General features: G+C 43.6%; 1 protein-coding gene across 2 annotated transcripts in view; it reads left to right on the forward strand.

The window, feature by feature from the left end:
* The window catches only part of NEURL1 (neuralized E3 ubiquitin protein ligase 1), a gene marked incomplete at both ends in the record, with an annotated part of 136,848 nt that overhangs the window by 66,523 nt on the left and 54,170 nt on the right, over positions 1 to 16,155 (forward strand). For both annotated transcript variants that reach the window (XM_084209935.1, XM_084209936.1), the window contains one exon: positions 13,649 to 13,890. In XM_084209935.1, the coding sequence (XP_084066061.1) occupies positions 13,649 to 13,890 (242 nt within the window). The remainder of the gene's footprint in view (positions 1 to 13,648; positions 13,891 to 16,155) is intronic.

Here is a 16,155-nt window from a genome sequence, read left to right on the forward strand (position 1 = left end):
TCTGTAGCTCTTGTCCAGTTAGTCTCACCAGTATTTCTGTTCCTTGATGGTCTCTTGAAGGGACGCTGTAATTTGTTGGCATTAAAAATAACATTTCAGATGACTGCAGTTGATGGTGCTGAGGAAAGAAATCCTTTGGTTCATCTGACATTTACCATGGGCCTGATAGCTGAAAGGAGGTGGGCTCAGAGGGAGACACAATTGATTGGATGCATGAACTTACTTTCTTCATTAGACACATTGATAGCACTTCTGTTTTAAAGAGGGGAAATAGTAAAATGGTTGTATAATAAAAGCTATATACATTCATGACCATGATACAGTGTGCTCCTGGTTGCCTCTCCTCTAACAGCCAGCATCAGCAGAAATCTGAAGTTCTTTCCCTCTCCATCAAGTTAAAATAACTTTTTTTTCAGGAGAAACCTTTGTGTTAAACCAAACACAAAAGGATGATGAAAATCAGCTCCTTTTTATGGTTCAATTTACATAATTTTCTGCCTATACCAGTAAACACATCCTAATTCAGAGAGGGAACCTGGAGGGGTCAAGGAACACTCCTGTTCATGGTCTGACTTTGCCCCATCACGCTGTAGCTCACAGGGTGGTCCTGCACAGAGGCTGTGTGGGACAGGTCCATGCCAGGTGACCTTCCCAGGCTGGGTCAGCTCCCAGGGCTCAGCAACTTACTCACAGGAGACTTTGATGAGGTCTGGAAAACAGAAAAGGACCCAACACTTGTCTCAAAGAGGAAGGATGTGACTTTTCCATAAGGTTTGCCTGGACAGCAGAGGCCGATCTCATCTTTGACTACCCTAACAAGAAAGTTCCCACAAGTGACTTGCAGATGGCTCAGTGTGATTCTGAAAATGCTGGTTTGGTCTCACTTCTGGTAAAGTCTCTGGGTTACTTGCTGTGATTTCATGAACCTTTTTCAGGCTGACCCTGCCAGGTTTTCTCTGTGATGGGCCCTGCTGTGCAGCCACGCGGCGCCGTGTGGATGCAGCGCTGGAAGGTCTTGGCCAATAGACTTGTCAGTAAAAGCAGGACCTGCTGTGAGATACTGGGGTGGGGCTGAAATTATGTTTTTCAAGAAACTCTGAGGCTTGTGGCCTGGCTTAAGCAGAGCCCAAGCAGTGTCTCTTGAACCAGGGGGGAGTTTGAAGGAAACACGTGCCTGTGTTTGAGCTGCACTTTGGCGGGTCTGGCAGTTGGTTGTGGGTTTTTGGCTCGGATCCTGCAAGAGCCTGTTTGTCAGTTCCCTGCAGGGCTCCCTAGCAGCTGAGCCTTCAGCTTGCTTCATGAAGTTCAAGTGATTCTCAGGCTACTGTGAGTCCCAGATCTGTGTTATCAGCCAGGGGGAAGCTGTGCAGCCTTGAGAAAAGTGGATGGGTTTGATCCTGGGAGAGCTCTCTGCCTGTGGGAGAGGGGCTTTCTGCCTACAAAGCAGGGATGGGAAGGTGCTGTGCAGAGCCCCAAGGGAATGCTCTCCCCTGTTTGCAAGAGTAGAAGGGGATTTGAGCCATGGATCACATTGTGGCACACAAAGAAGCCATTTTAATTTCAGTCTCTGCTGGAGGCACCACATGGGAAAGAAAATGTGATTGGTATGAAAAGAAATGTTTACGTTTCTAGGAGCAGAGACCTCCCAAATAATTAGTATCACTTGACAAACTGCTGTTTAAAATGCAAGTGGTTTAAGTGCTGCAGCTCAACAGGCATTTGTCAGAGCTCTGGTGTAAATGTGGTCCCTGCTCTGGGTTGGTTCCTGCTGAAAAGTAAAGCAGATTTCCAGTAAACATCTTTTGCTTAAGGAAAATTTCTCCATGGTTTTATCTTTTCCTGGGTTGGACAACCTAAATGTTATGAACTGGACAAATGGCAGCTTGGTGGCAGGAGTGTTTGGGATATTGTTTTGGAATGAAAGAAATCCTGGATTTTATTTTTTGTTCATCAGACCAGGCTTTTGGTCAGAAGAAAGATAGAAATGTCTAATTTTCTTTAGCTTTTGGGAGGAGGAGGATAAAGGAAAGGCTTTTGGGTGAGAGTTTTGAAAGCCACAGCTTCATCTCTGATCTGCCTATCTGTAATATTCACTGACTCAACTAAAAGTTCTTTAAATAAAACCTTACTTTTCTCCAGGGCTGTTTGAAGACTAACTGAAGACATAAGGGTTGTTAAGAATTGCTATTTTTCAAAGGTTAAAAAATTGGCAGCTTATAAAGAGACTGAGATAAAAACCAAAAAGTTTAAAAAAAGGGTCTCTGGAAGATGGAAATATATGGGTGCCTATAATGTACTGAAGTATCCCAAATCAAAATGACTTCTTTCTTTGCACACAAAATAGAATCAGATTACCAATTATAAAATAGAGCTTTAAGAATCTAATTGCTTTTACAAAGGCATCACTGATGATATGAATTTCTTGAATCTTGCAAAAGGAGAATTGCTCAATTTATTTTCTCATTATCTTAAACTAGTTCAATGCCACCCTCTGTTTTCACCTCTGAAGGGTAAGAGACTATCATTTGTGGTGCCTTCTTGTTTTATGGTTCTGAGTGAAGCTATGTGCTTAGAAGGAACACAAGACTGGGAGTCCTGATGGGTGCTGGTCCCATACAGATATCACATGGAACTGGAGCTACAGCATGGTAGGAGTTGCTGTTCTTCTCTTAATCTCTCTGCACATCACTGGCTTTGCAAAATTGCCCAAAGAGATCTTGATCAAGAAGCGTGGCTGTGACAAGGTTCCTGGGCAAACCTGTCTCCTTTCTGCCCAGCCCAAGGCACTATTGCTTGAGCAAGGGTGGCTGATTCAAAATCTTGATATTGTGTCTCAGTATCTCAACACTTGGTTGCTGACTGAAAAATGATCTTACTCTCTTTGGCCTGTGCTATTCTGTGCATGGCTCCTAGCTGTCAGGCTTAGGTAGGAAAGTGGGAAGTGCTGTCTTTGGGATGCTACAAAGGATATTGCATCATGTTAGAAATGAATTCCTGAGAATGGAGATGCAGTGATTGCAGTTCCCTGCATCCTTCCTACGCAGGTGTGCCATGGCATTTATCAAACAAAAGATAAAACATCTAGGATATCTGTACCAATGGTAAAAAGGATAAAATTCAGAGAAATATCCTACAAATGTACTGCAGATAGGTTTGAGAGAGTGCTAAAGTCATTCATCAAGTTTGCAAGAGCTGACTGTGGCTCTCACAATGCTCTTCACCAGAGATCCTGGAACCTTAGCCATTTTGCTGGGAGATGTTTCTATCCTGTTAGTTGCAAAGTGGCCACCTGACCTCTCTTTACCCACTCATGAGTTATCCCACAGAGAAGTTTCTGCTCTGAACCCTCATACAGCAAAGCTGCTCCCTGGGGACTCCAGGCCATGCCTCATCCCAGGCTGATTGCAGCTTCGCTGACCAGCTTACACGCAGGTGCTTGGGGATTCACAAGCTCTTCAGCATTTGATAACTGGAATATTTTGAGATTTATTTGGCATATATATACATGGCAATGTACACTTTCCATCTTCTCTTAATGCTGTGCTTTGGGAAGTCCATACTTTAACCCTGTGGGCAGACTTTATCAGCTTTGTCTTTAGTGATGTGGCAGAAGCAGTAATTTTGTGATACCATGGCTGGTACTGCTGGCTCAGTTAGTGCAGAGTGGGGTGTGTCATACTGTGTGAGCAGCTGTAATAAAGTGTAGATATGAGCAAATTACCCTTAATAACTTCAGTATTCCAGAGATTTTGAAGTGTACCCTCTGGGGAAAAAAAAAATACAGATTGATGGTGGTTTGGGATTTGTGCAACTTCAGTTCGATAACAAATATTTTGTGTTTTTCCTCTGTGTAGTCTGTTTACAGCAGTAGGTTCAGATTTTGAATTGAGATCTGCTTTTGGGTGCAGAAAACTAATCAGGGAGATGCTTTATGGCCCAGAGGTCTGGATTTGCAGACTCCAGTTCAACAGCTGCATCTCCCTGTGCTGTCAGAAAGAGCATCTGTCAGGGATGCAGTGTGGTCCTTATTACATGATAATTTAGTGCTGTGGCTTAGAAAAACAGGAGCATTTATGTACTTAAAAAACAACCCCTGCAAACCCCTAAAAAAATTAAAGCTCCACTGATCTTAGCAGAAGAAATGCCCCCTATCTGAACATTGACTAAATGATGTTACACTTTTTTTAAGCTAAAAAAAGCAAGGAAAATGGATGGATGAGTTGGTCTCCACACTTAATTGCTCCTTGCTTTTCTGAAATAGTGTATGTATCTTTCCCCTGAGAGAATGAAGTCCCCTGAGCCCTTTAGGCTTGTTTCCAGTTCACACGTGATCCTCAAGGCACTCACACTATGAACGTGGCTTCATCAGGAACAATGCTCTGACTTGTGTGGCATCAAATTTCTTCCTCTTTTCACTCTTATCAATACATCAATATAGAAATATGCCCCCTCTGTGTGAATTGTGAAACTGTGTGTTGTTCCCATTCCAGGCTGGCTTGGTTTCCCAGCCCGTCTCTGTTCCTTCAGCTATTTAGAAAAGCAGTCAATTTTCATCTTCATGATGTTCCTCCTGTGTCACCTGCTGTACATTACCCAGCTTCAGTAGCTGGCAACTGGTCATCTGTGTCAGGAAAGGTCATGCAAGTAAACCTGCAGCAATGTAAAATTGATGAAAACTGAATTATTGGCAAGTTTTTTCCTGCTTGCTTACAAACTTGTGTTCCTCTTGTTCCTATTTATTTTCTCATATGCAGCCTGTAAACACTTCTGGGCGGGACCCATCTCCTCTTTCTGTCTTTGTGAGGTGGTGGCTGGCAGGGAGGATGACTTTTAAAGCAATGAAACAGGTCTGTGTGCTCTTGTCCTCAGGCAATAAGGATTCAACACCCTTGGTCTTCTACTGGCTGACCCAGGGCAGCAAATGCTAAGGAAAGCAAGTTCCTGTGTGGACTGCTCCATCAGCTGTTTGGAGCAAAACCTGAAGTGAGAACTTCGTGGGGCTGGCGTGGGAATTGCTGGGCAGGATGGTGGAACAGTGTTCACACTGGTTCTTTGAATAAGCACCAGAGATACTGCTTATTTTAGTTAAATAAACTGTAGCTTTATGGTCTGACTGGCTGGTGGAGCTTCATGTTTTAATTCAGTGGTCCAAGTTCAAGTTCTGGTCTGCTGAAGAAGCAGAGTTATTTACTGGTACAGGGTGTTGAAACTGGTGCAAGCGGTGTGCTGCGGAGCCAGAGGAGAGTGGGAAAGTCAGTAATTTAGATTCCACTTGTGACTGTGGTACAGAAAGTGCAGATTAATGAAGGAATGTGTGCATAGAGGGCCAAATTCTTGCGTAAAGGGAGAAATGTTGCCCTTTCTCCTGGTTTTGCCTGAGCAGTACTTATATTATTTGCCTGGAAAATAAAAATATTTTAATGGTGTAGCGGTTAACACTTCTAATGCTACTGGAGCCCTCCCTGGTCTGGGCAAAAGTTCTTGTTTATAAATTCTATTGTGCATTGAAGTTGCTGGAGAGCAGGGCTAGTGCCCTGCCCTGGGCTGGGAGCTTTACCTCTGGGCCCTTGTGCTGTCTCTGCCACTGGGAGTTTGGGAGGGTGGTGGTGGGAGTCAGGCATGGAGCTCTGTGCTTTCATCCCAGCAATGTCCCCAAAAAAATGCAATTTTGATGACAAGCTTTTGCCTCATTTAGTACCCAGTGCAAGTTACTTTGCAGGAATATGTTACAGATTAACTAGTGGTCTACCAAAATAAATCCATCTCTTTATAACTTTGTGAGATTCGAGAGCCTAGGTTAATCACAAGGGCCTGTTGTGCTTTAGGAGACAGGGAGTTGTTGTTTGGTTTTTTTTTTTTTTTTTAATAAGAAAATAAGAGGGTATGAAGCATGAGGAGAACAAACCAGAATAGTACAAGAGGTTGGGAAAAAAAAAGAAAGGAGTAAACCTAAGTGAGAGACAAATGCTGGATAAAGTGGGGCCACTGAAGGAAGGGGAAGACTTGAAAGAGAGACGTGGCTGAGAAACTTTAATACTTGTGACAAGGGAGGAGGAGGAAGAAGGAGGAAGGGATGGCAGAGAAAGCAGAGAGGAAGGTTGTCTGTTGTGTGAGTTTTCCTGAAGAAGAAATCAACAGAGAAAGAGAGAGTAGAAAGGAAGGATTTAAAAAAAAAAATGTGGCTCCTATAATCCTGAAATATTTAAGAGGATGTTAAATGTGGCCAAATAGTAAAAGTAATAGTAAATTTTGACCTGCCTGATAAGTTGCTAGCTCAAATAACCCGTTACTTTAAGGATTTATTTGCTGCCAAACAGGAAATAAAGCCAGTGGAATCAATGTCTTTTGGGTCTAGTCAGTGTGGAGCAAGACTAGAGTTTCAGGTAATTTTTCCTTTGTAAGCATTTTCATATTCCATTTCACAAGAACATAAACCCTACAAAACCCCCCTGCATAAACAGCAGCCAGGTGACCCTGAGTAGATCTATATTTAAAGAACCTCCCTTTAGGACTGCTTTTGGACTTCAAATTGAAAGGAAATCATTGACATTTGGGCAACTGGTGTGGATGGAGATAGTTTGGACTCTGTTCTGACTAACAGCAAAGAGAGCAGTGCAATTTTCTGATGCTGAAAAAGAGAGTTTTCAGTTGATCAGAAAGAAATTAAAATAGAAAAAAAAATTCATAGGAAAGACACCCTGGGTGACAGTATTTCCACTGCTACCGTCATGGGAAGGAAAAAGCAGTGACCTGAGTTTGGGGACATCAGCACATCAACATCAGATAATTTTGGCAAAAGATCACTGCACCTCACCAGTTTAAATATGGATAGGGTAAGGAGCTGGTTGTGGCAATCATGCTCTCAAGAGACCCTGCAAGGAAAAACAGCAGGGGATTTTCAGGAGGAAGGGTGTGAAACAAGAATGGTGTGAGCACTGTGTTTTAAAGCAAGACCACACACAAAATGACCCACCTTTACAGGATCTTGAAGTGACTCTAAATGGATGATTTACATTAGAAAAAAGGCACACTCCAAGGGTAATTGTCATGTATGATAGAAGAAAAACTGCCTTCTGAGAATCTGTAGAAATGTCATTACAAAATAAAACTTCATTATATTTGTTACTGAACACAATTTAAACTCTCCTGCTGGGTAAGAGGAGATGCTCTTCACTGCTCTACCGTTCATCCCAGTGCATGACTTTCTTGATTGGAGGTGGTCTCTGATCAGGGAGCTGTGCTAAACAGGACACTCGGGATGTGGAAGCATCCTCCAGCTGATCATCCACATAAGCATAATTCAGATCTGCTCCACAAATACCCTGTCTCTTTCCACTGGTGCAAAGAAAAGCATCCTATTGTATTGTAAATATGCAGTGGGAGTAGCCTGATGTGGGCCTAATTCAACATCTTGAGTCTAGGGGCACATCTTTGATTTTACACAGATACAACTCAAAGCAAATTCAAGGGCTTGAGTTCAGAACCACAGCTTCTCTAATTTTCTTTGCATGGCTTTGTCAGTAGGCTGCACCATTTCTACCAGCTCTGGGATTTTGGTTCTACAGATCCTTTTACTTGTCCCTACTGCTCTTACCTTTGCTTTCTCCTGCTCTCCATTGCTCCCACATCCTTTCTAATCCTGACAAATAAATGAAGTTTAACCTTGATAGGTTACCTCTGTTTCTGGTGAACTCTCAGTATTCAGACTTTCAAGCTATTACATTGTAGATGGAAAATGTGCCCAGGATAGACTTTCCATTAAACTGTATTTAAATTGGAAGAGAATGCTGGCACCTCAACAAGTATTCCAGAATTAGATCCCAAAATACTGAGGCTAGCTAATCTTTTGGAAGAACAAAAAACTCTTACTGATTTATATTTAGCAGGGGGAATGCATTTTAAAAACACAGCCTATATGAGGCCCCTTGAAGAAAACATCTTTTACATTGATTTGTAGTGCATGGAAATACTACACAGCCGTAAAATATTTTCACTTGAGCTCTGCTTTTATGTCTTTTTTTTTTTTTTTTTTTCAGTATGAACTGTCATGAACTCTCTGAGAGTGGTGCTCTGCTGCCTGTGGCTGTGCAGTGAGACAGGGCTGCCTGTGGGGCAGCAGCTTTGCTGCTCATCGTGGCCGTGCCCAGTGCTGCAGGAGGGGAAGGGGAGAAGCAGCAGGGCAGGCAGCACCACGGTGGGAACACCAGCCTGTGACTGGGAGGCTGTGGTTCAAGGTGGCTGCAGGTTTTGTACTGTGCCCTGGGACCTGTGTAGAGAGGGGTGAAGGGCTGCTGGCCCTCATCTCAGCAGCTCAGCTCCAAGCTGAATGTCTGCAATGGCTGCTTGGGCTTGGTTTGCATGATTGTAAGTTAGCAGGAATTCTGTAACGTTAATGAAAGCGTAACGTGTTCGATGCAGAGTTCTGATCTACACTAAGGAAATGATTAACTGGAGTTTCAGTAGATGTGAGGGGTCAATGGCTTATCCCAGCTGGGCAGTTTCTGGAAAAGGAGTTATGGCAAGAAGTGGGTTTGTTAATGCAGTGAGTCAGAAAAGCAAACACAACTTATAAATTATATGTAATCTTATGGCCAACAGTGTATCAGCTTATCTTGGAGGAGATAAGGATTATCAACGGACAGAGCATGGAAAGTTCTGGGTGTTTTTCTTCCGTATGTCCCACCATCTGCAGCACAGACGGATCAGCCATCACCTTGGGCAAGCTGTTTCTATTCCTCCTGAAGCATCAGATATTAGAAAAGGAGAAGATTAACAAACTGCACATTTACAGGAGGATGATAAACAGAATTTTCGAAACACCCCTAGACCATAAACCTAACTAGACTTAACTTGCTTTCTTTTGTTAGAAGACATATATATACTATTACATTTCTCTGCTGACAGAGCCTACCTGATCACAGCACAGCAAAGATGTTCTAAATCAAGAAAGAAATCTTAGATGCTTCCACAGCATGATTTTTTACTTTGATCTTCTCATTTCCAACCCACAACATCAACCTACAATAATGAGTTAGTCAGCTATAGTAAAAAAACGAAAGCTGCAGTGGCACCAAGATGCAAAGAGAATAAGGTCAGAAATGCCTCCCTACTGTCAAAAGCATAATTATTGCACATGCAAGTTGTTCCTGCCTGTGGATCAGAGGAGCTGCTGCAAGCTGCTGGAGGGAGGAGTGGCTGCTGCTGATGCAGGGATGACAGTTCCCTTTCCATGGATTTGTCTGGAGCCTGGGGGTGCAGCTCCCAAGGCAATTCCTCCTGCCCAGCAACTTCCAGCAGGGCTGCTCACCCCCTCTCTCCTTACCTGGCAGAAGGGAGCATATGGCTGCTTACTTATGCTCTGCTGTTCTTATGTGCTTAGTGGGCTTATGGTCCAGAGGGGCTCTGGGGGATTTGCACAGGAAGAGGGCAAGGAGGGACCTGGAAAGGATCTGCATCCATGGGAAATGGAGTGGTACCAGAGGTCCCTGTGGTGTGTCACAAGAGTAACTGAATTTTTGGGAATGACTGACAGACATTGAGTAAACAGTGTCTAATTAGGAACCAGGAGATGGTCAGTGATTACACAGCATTGTAACTGAAGATATAAAATTTAAAAATTCATTTATAAGGGGAAGAGATTTCTTCTCAACAGCCTTGTGTGCATAGAGAACTATATTCACACTGTTCTTCTTGGTATCATCTATTCTTCAACAAAGAAAAGGGCCTGATCAGCCTCGGTATTTTTTAAGTGCTTGCAGAGCCATCAGCTGGATTGCTCCTCCTGGAGATGGTGTGTGTGAGGATTTGCCTCCTCAGCTCAGTCCTGCACTGCTGTCCTCTCCTTCTGCCTCTCCTGCATTTTGAGGGTCTTCTTCACCTCCCTTCCCTCATCTGGCAGAGTCTTCTCTAGGCTCTGCACAGAGACATCTTCTCACGTCTCTGTAATTTCAACAACAAACATTAGTTCAGCCTTATCCTTCCTGTAGCCAATTAACAGATTCACTTCTCATCTGTAATACTTAAATCTACTTTGACCAGCCTAAACTTTTGCTCTGAGTATTTTGCCTTTAAAAAAAAAATTACAAACAACTCAGGCTTATTAAAACTGAAGCAGAGCTCTAATTCTGTCACCCCTCAGCTCCTTTCACCTACTCTTTTCAAGCTCTACAAAAGTTGCCATGCTCCTGACTCTTGCTGATAGTCAGAGCCTCAGCATTGTCTGCAAGCAAGCTTTTGTGAAGCCTCACATCCAGGTTCTGACCAGGGGCTCCTAAGCTGAGGAGCTCAGCTGTGTTGTAAAAAAGCCCCACTCCAGGTCGCTGCCTGGCACTCCTGCAGAGGTTGCTGTCTCTGTGCATCCTGTTGGACAGGACATGTCTCTGCTCCTCAGCTACAGCACTGCAAGAGATAGAGAGCCAATGCACATCCCAGCTGAGCAGAGAGACTGGGGAAATGCCAGTGTCTCTCTGAGCTCATCCTCCTAAATGCCCTCAAACACACCAGTATGAGTCTTGCAGATCTGCATCTATCCCATCTTTAGGACACAGCCTTTCTCCTTTCCTTTCTGTTCTGAAGCTTTGAAATCACCTCTTCTGCCCTTGACAAACAAAGTCTTGCTGTGCTTGTATTTATTACAAACTTCACCTGTTGCATCTATTTTCCTGCCCTTTGTCCTTACTGTCACCTTTTGCATCTATTCCATTAATTTAATTTTTCTTTCTGAAATGAAAATTCAGCTTCTTTACTTTGAGGGCTCCAAGCAAATTAACCACTCCCTTCCCACCACTTGTCAGTCAGGTTTGAAAGATGGATCCATTGCAGATCATCCTGCAAACAACTCCAGCTTCTGCTGCCCAAGTTTTATACTGGCTGGGGGGAGGCTTCTCACAGATGCTGTAAAACCACCCTTGTTGACTTTCATATCTCTTACTGTAAAGACAGCTTAGACAACTTTGCATTTCAGGTTCCAAAAAAAAAAAGGACTGGTATTCTCTCCATGCATGTGGTTTGTCTGCACCTGCCTCTTGTCTTGCAGTTTGCAATTTAAATGGAAAATCTTACCCTGCGCACGAACCTCCTCACTTGATACATCTTGTCACCTCTAAAATAGCACAGATGAAAATAAGTTATGCCTTGGCTTTGACTTCTTTTGGAGTCTTGGTTGGGAATGCTAGATCTGACCAGCTGGCTGAGATCCACTCGTAGATACTTCCCTAATTCACTTAAGTTTAACCCAAAATGCTCCTTAATTTGGATTTAGCACTCTACAATTAACCCTTTGCATTTCTAGCATTGAATACCCCCACACTTGCAAAGCTATAGTCTCCTCCTGTGGAGAATCAAAGCTTTGCTTTGGCTTCTGGGTCATCTTGCCATACAAACCTGAGTACTTCACTGTGGTGACAGCAATCTGACAGGGTCATTGTCATCCCACAGGCCCAGGGAGAGTTGGATATAGACTGGATATACATCATTACTTGCTCCCTCCAGAACAGCAAACATGTTTTTAAAGGCAGTGAAGATTTGCATTAATTTATGGTTCTCTTTCTTCTGTGCACATGCCCTGGGTCAGGCTGCATGTGAGAAAATAAGGTTTGCAACCCCTTTCAAGTTTCCACTGGTGTTAAGCTAATGTTTATTTTTAGTAAACTGTATTTCAAATTGTGCTTTTAAGAATCCTTTTGCGAAGCCTAGCACAACAATTTCAATATATTTTAGCTGAGCTTTTTATTAACAAATATAAAAGGGTATAAAGGATCAGTGTAACTAGTTATGCTGTACTTTACTGATAATTTTCAAAACTATGGATCCAGCTCAAGCAATGGTAAGGACTACAAGCATTCATCTCTGTTGGATTTTTTCTCCCTGTGCTGCTACTAACTCCCCAGCTTTGGGAAGGCTGTGTGGATGCTCCTTCAGGGGCAGGCCTTTTCTGCTGTGCTGTGTGGGTGTCCCTGTCCCCACACCCACACATGGTTTCCTCTTCTTGGTTCTCAAAATCCTTCCCTTTTAAGTGCTTATCCAGTAAGGCCACCTGCCAGATAAAGCCCCGTCAGCCTCTCTTGATAAGGTAATAACTCTGAAACTCTTCTCCATTCATAGTGCGGTGTTTGCCCTGCATGCTCCTTTCACTTTCCCTTGCCTGCAGCACAGGTACCTCTGTCCCCAGACCTCTCCCTCTCCCCAGGCAGACAAGGATATGTAATTTCCATTTGCTACTGCATGTCAGTCTTTGGGCTTGTTTATAAAGTCGTGTTTTCTGTTTCTTTCAATTCCGAATGATACTAATTTCACACACTTTTAGAAATGTAATACCTTGCAGTCAGTTTCCAATCTGAAATGATTTTTACAGTATTCTCATAAGTACTCAGTCTGAGGATGTGCTGTTGCAGCTTTGTGTAGCTACAAGCCAAGACTACCCAAAAGGCTGGAAGGAAGAGGGTCTGGACCTTTTATTGCAAAACCAAGAGTTATATTAGAGGTGCAAGCCTTATTTTACAGTAGCTATAGAAAGACATAGCAGTGAGCAATTAATTTGTGTGAAGAATATAGATAATTAGTTTCTATAGTTTGTGTGTTTGAAGAGTACTGTTTAGTCATGCATCTCTGCAGCACAAACTGGCACATTCTTAAGATCATGTTTGCTTTTGTAGCGTCCTTCAGTCTGTCACAGAATAGTCCTGTGTTCTATTGCTACTCTGATTCCAAATTTAGGAGTATTTCCTCCCAAACATGTGAGCATGATGCAGTGTGTATGTGCACACAAGGAAGAGGAAGCCAATGACTTGTGTTCAGTGGAGTGCTTGTTTTGAGCTGGAGCTGCTGCAGGCTCCCTGTAGAAAGGAAACGTGCCTGTCCATTCATTCAGGAACAAAGCTGCTGTCGTGGTGTGCTGATCTGCATCAAGTCTTGCTGTGGAGTCTGGAGTGGAGAAAATGTCATTTCTTCCATCCTTCACTGCCTTTCTCCCTCTTACCTTTCCTCACTGTAATCAGAGTGTGCTGGTCAATGCCTTCATTTCATGTCAGATCTCAGCTGAGGTCCTCATCAGTGGAGGAGAGAGGAGACTGGATGGGAGTTGGTGGAGAGATCCAGGTGTGTCACTGCTGAGTGGTGCTGGAGTATAAATCAGCAATGTGTGTGTCCGAGCTGGCACATGGCACAGGCGGATGGGGCACCCAGGCACATGGAGACAAAAATCAGTGGAGCTGCTGTTGCAAAGGAGGTGTGAGAGAAATGGTCAAGTTGTGTAAGAGTCCTCTGGAAGTGAAAGATTGTTCCCTAGGTGTGACAGCTTTGATACAGCAACTTCACAAGTGCTTTACTCCAGTTTTAGAACCAATTTTTGTGTTTTCTTCTGGTCTGTGGCCTCAAGATGGCCTGTGATTTCAGTGCTGAGGTGCAGTCCCAATCTCATGCTCTGTACTGTCAGATTGTCCAAACAGGAGTCTTCAGTATCCTTGCAGTTTTTTACTGCAGAATGTGCTCTAAAATCCCTTGCTGGTTTACAGTTTAAGGATTTGGCTACCTTTGTGTTGTTTTACCTATACTTTCTATGCAAAGTACCTCTGCTTTTTTTTTTTTAATTGAAAATTTCCATGTTACTGACAGTATATTTGAAGCCCTTTTTTCCCCTTTCTGCTTTCAGATTCCATTGGTGGGTCGTTTTCAACTTCCTCCCACCGATGCCACCACAAGCAGAAGCACTGTCTGCCCATCCCCCAGTGTGGAACTCTGTCCATCAGCCCTCTGCTTTTCCATCCTCACACAAAGGGGTCCCAGATCATCATGGACACAACACAGAAGGCAGTGAAGCGCCAGGCTAGCTTCTGCAATGCCATTACCTTCAGCAACAGGCCCATTGTTATTTATGAACAAGTCAGGCTTAAGGTGAGTAAATTATACCTTCCCTTTTTGCCATGGGATCTGCTGGGAGTCAATGCTGGGGTGTAGGGGGCTTTGGTGCTTGCAGCAGATCTTTAGCCCTTCCTTGAAAAGTGCAGTGGTCAGATCTTGGCCTCAAAGATCTGCAATCTTCATTGATACTTCTGCTTTGGCACTACAGCTCTTGGAGCCATAGGTACAGACTGCTGTGGAAACTGAGAACAAAAGGGAAATCCACCTTCCAAAACCACCTACACTGATGTTAGACAAGCACAACAGATTAAATTGAGGTCGCTTGGAAAGCCAGGAGATAAGAGGTCAAAAAGGACCTAGAAGTGAAGGTTCTTGTTCACATGCTTGGCAGGAAAAACAAAAGAGTTTGGAGGAAAGAAGGAAAGAATGAAAGGAGCAGTCAGTGTTGCTGTCTAAGAAAAGGACCTTTCTGGCAGTCTGCTGACTGCTTTGTTGAATCAGTCACCTGATAGCGTTAAGATCAGAGGAGAGAACATTGCAGGGATCACATTTTTCTCACTGGCACAGGCTGATTTCACTTTCTTTGTGTCTGTGGTGGCCTGGAGGATGGAGTTTGCACCCCTGGTACCAGGCCATGCTGCAGCTGGCATGGGAAATGCAACTCCTCTAAGACAGCCTGCCTCCATGAACACCAGGAGCTGCTTTCTGATGGAGAAACTCCTCCATGTCCTTAGGAACTGAAGCACTTTTCAGATCATCAGCATCTTAAGGAGCCTTGCAACTTCATCCACAGACACTTTCCAATCTTTATGCCCTCAGTTTTATGGGACAGTGTTTTTCTGTTCATAGCCAATTTCATGCCTTTATTGGCACAAAAAAGGTCATCTTTGGCCACTTTGTGGCACGCATGAATGATCTGACTGCAAATCCTTCATTTGTGCAGAAAGAGTTTTCCAGAAGGTTTGTCAGCATACAGATCCCCGATTTGAATGATCTTGCTGTTGCCCATTTCTAGAGGTCCTGGAGTGCTGGGTCCTACAGCAGCATTTCAGCATTCCCTGCCTCTTTCCTCACAGCCAGCAAAGGAGCATGGAATGAGGGACTTGGAAATGTATGGAGATTTCAGTGATTTCAGCCTCAGGCCCAGAGACAGAACATCCCCACTACAGGTTTGTTGTGCTTCCTGTGGAGCTCTTACTGCCTCTATCCAGGCTGGAAGCCCAGCAGGAATCTCTCACATTGCCTAATGAGACTTTTCCCATGTTGGCCAGCAGTTTGGACAAGCAACTGCGACAAATATCCTGGGAAGAGATGAAAGCAGCATTTCACTTTTGAAGACACCATCAAAGATTTGAGTGGATTTAGTGGTTTAGGCAAAGGTTCTGGGTTATTTCTTCCTCATTCTGAAACAAGGTAGCTATCTCTAGAAATTCACCCTTGTTTATCTGTGTATTTGGGGATTTTAGCTTACATAACGTATGTGAAGGATATACATGCAAATCTGCACAGGAGATTTATGAGCAGAGCTCCTGCTGACTCCAGTGGGAAGGTCTGATGGGAGTAATCAACAGGCTTTAGCAGAATTTACGCTCTAGGGAGGGATGAAATGTGAAAACATCCTTGCTTTTGTGCGGTAAGTCATCCTGTGACTGCCTCGCTCTTGTTTGTGCTTGTGGAAAGCAGCACCTTGGTCCTTCTTACCAGCCACAGGCTGCCCATGAGCCCAGTCACTCAGGTCCTGTGAAGTCTAAACTCCCTCTGGAAAACTGAGGGAAGAAGTAAGGAGATTTCATTCTGTTTATTAGCTATTGTGTCTCAGGTTTTAGTCTGACATTATTTTGCAGATCTGGGAATCTGGGAATATGGCTGTCAAGCAGCCTCAGAGGCAAATGCTCCAGTATGCTTTCTTCCATGTAATGTGGGGCATTGCTAGGAAGTATAGCTCTCAAAGATGGCATAAGGCAGTAAAGATCAGGAGCCTGAATCTGTAAAAGCAGCAATGGTTTAGCAGTTTGGATGTTGATTCTGAATTTTCCTCCCCTTCTGGTACCCAGTGACCTCCCAAACTTTTCTGCTAGCAATGGCTGCTGAAAAGAGAATTTGGTCCATCATTAACTGTTGCCTTTTTTAGCAAAACTGTGTGCCCTTTGTCCAGCTGTGTCTCATTCTTGGCAGGCTTTATTCTTGATTTTAATTTGGATATTAGTTTGCCTGTGGTCAGACTGTATTGAGAACTGTTTATAGGTGCTGATTAATACATGGAACATGTGCAGCCTCAATTACCATATGAATATTTAC

This window comes from Fringilla coelebs (assembly GCF_963513975.1).
Source record: "Fringilla coelebs genome assembly, chromosome: 8".
Classification (NCBI taxonomy): Eukaryota; Metazoa; Chordata; class Aves; order Passeriformes; family Fringillidae; genus Fringilla; species Fringilla coelebs.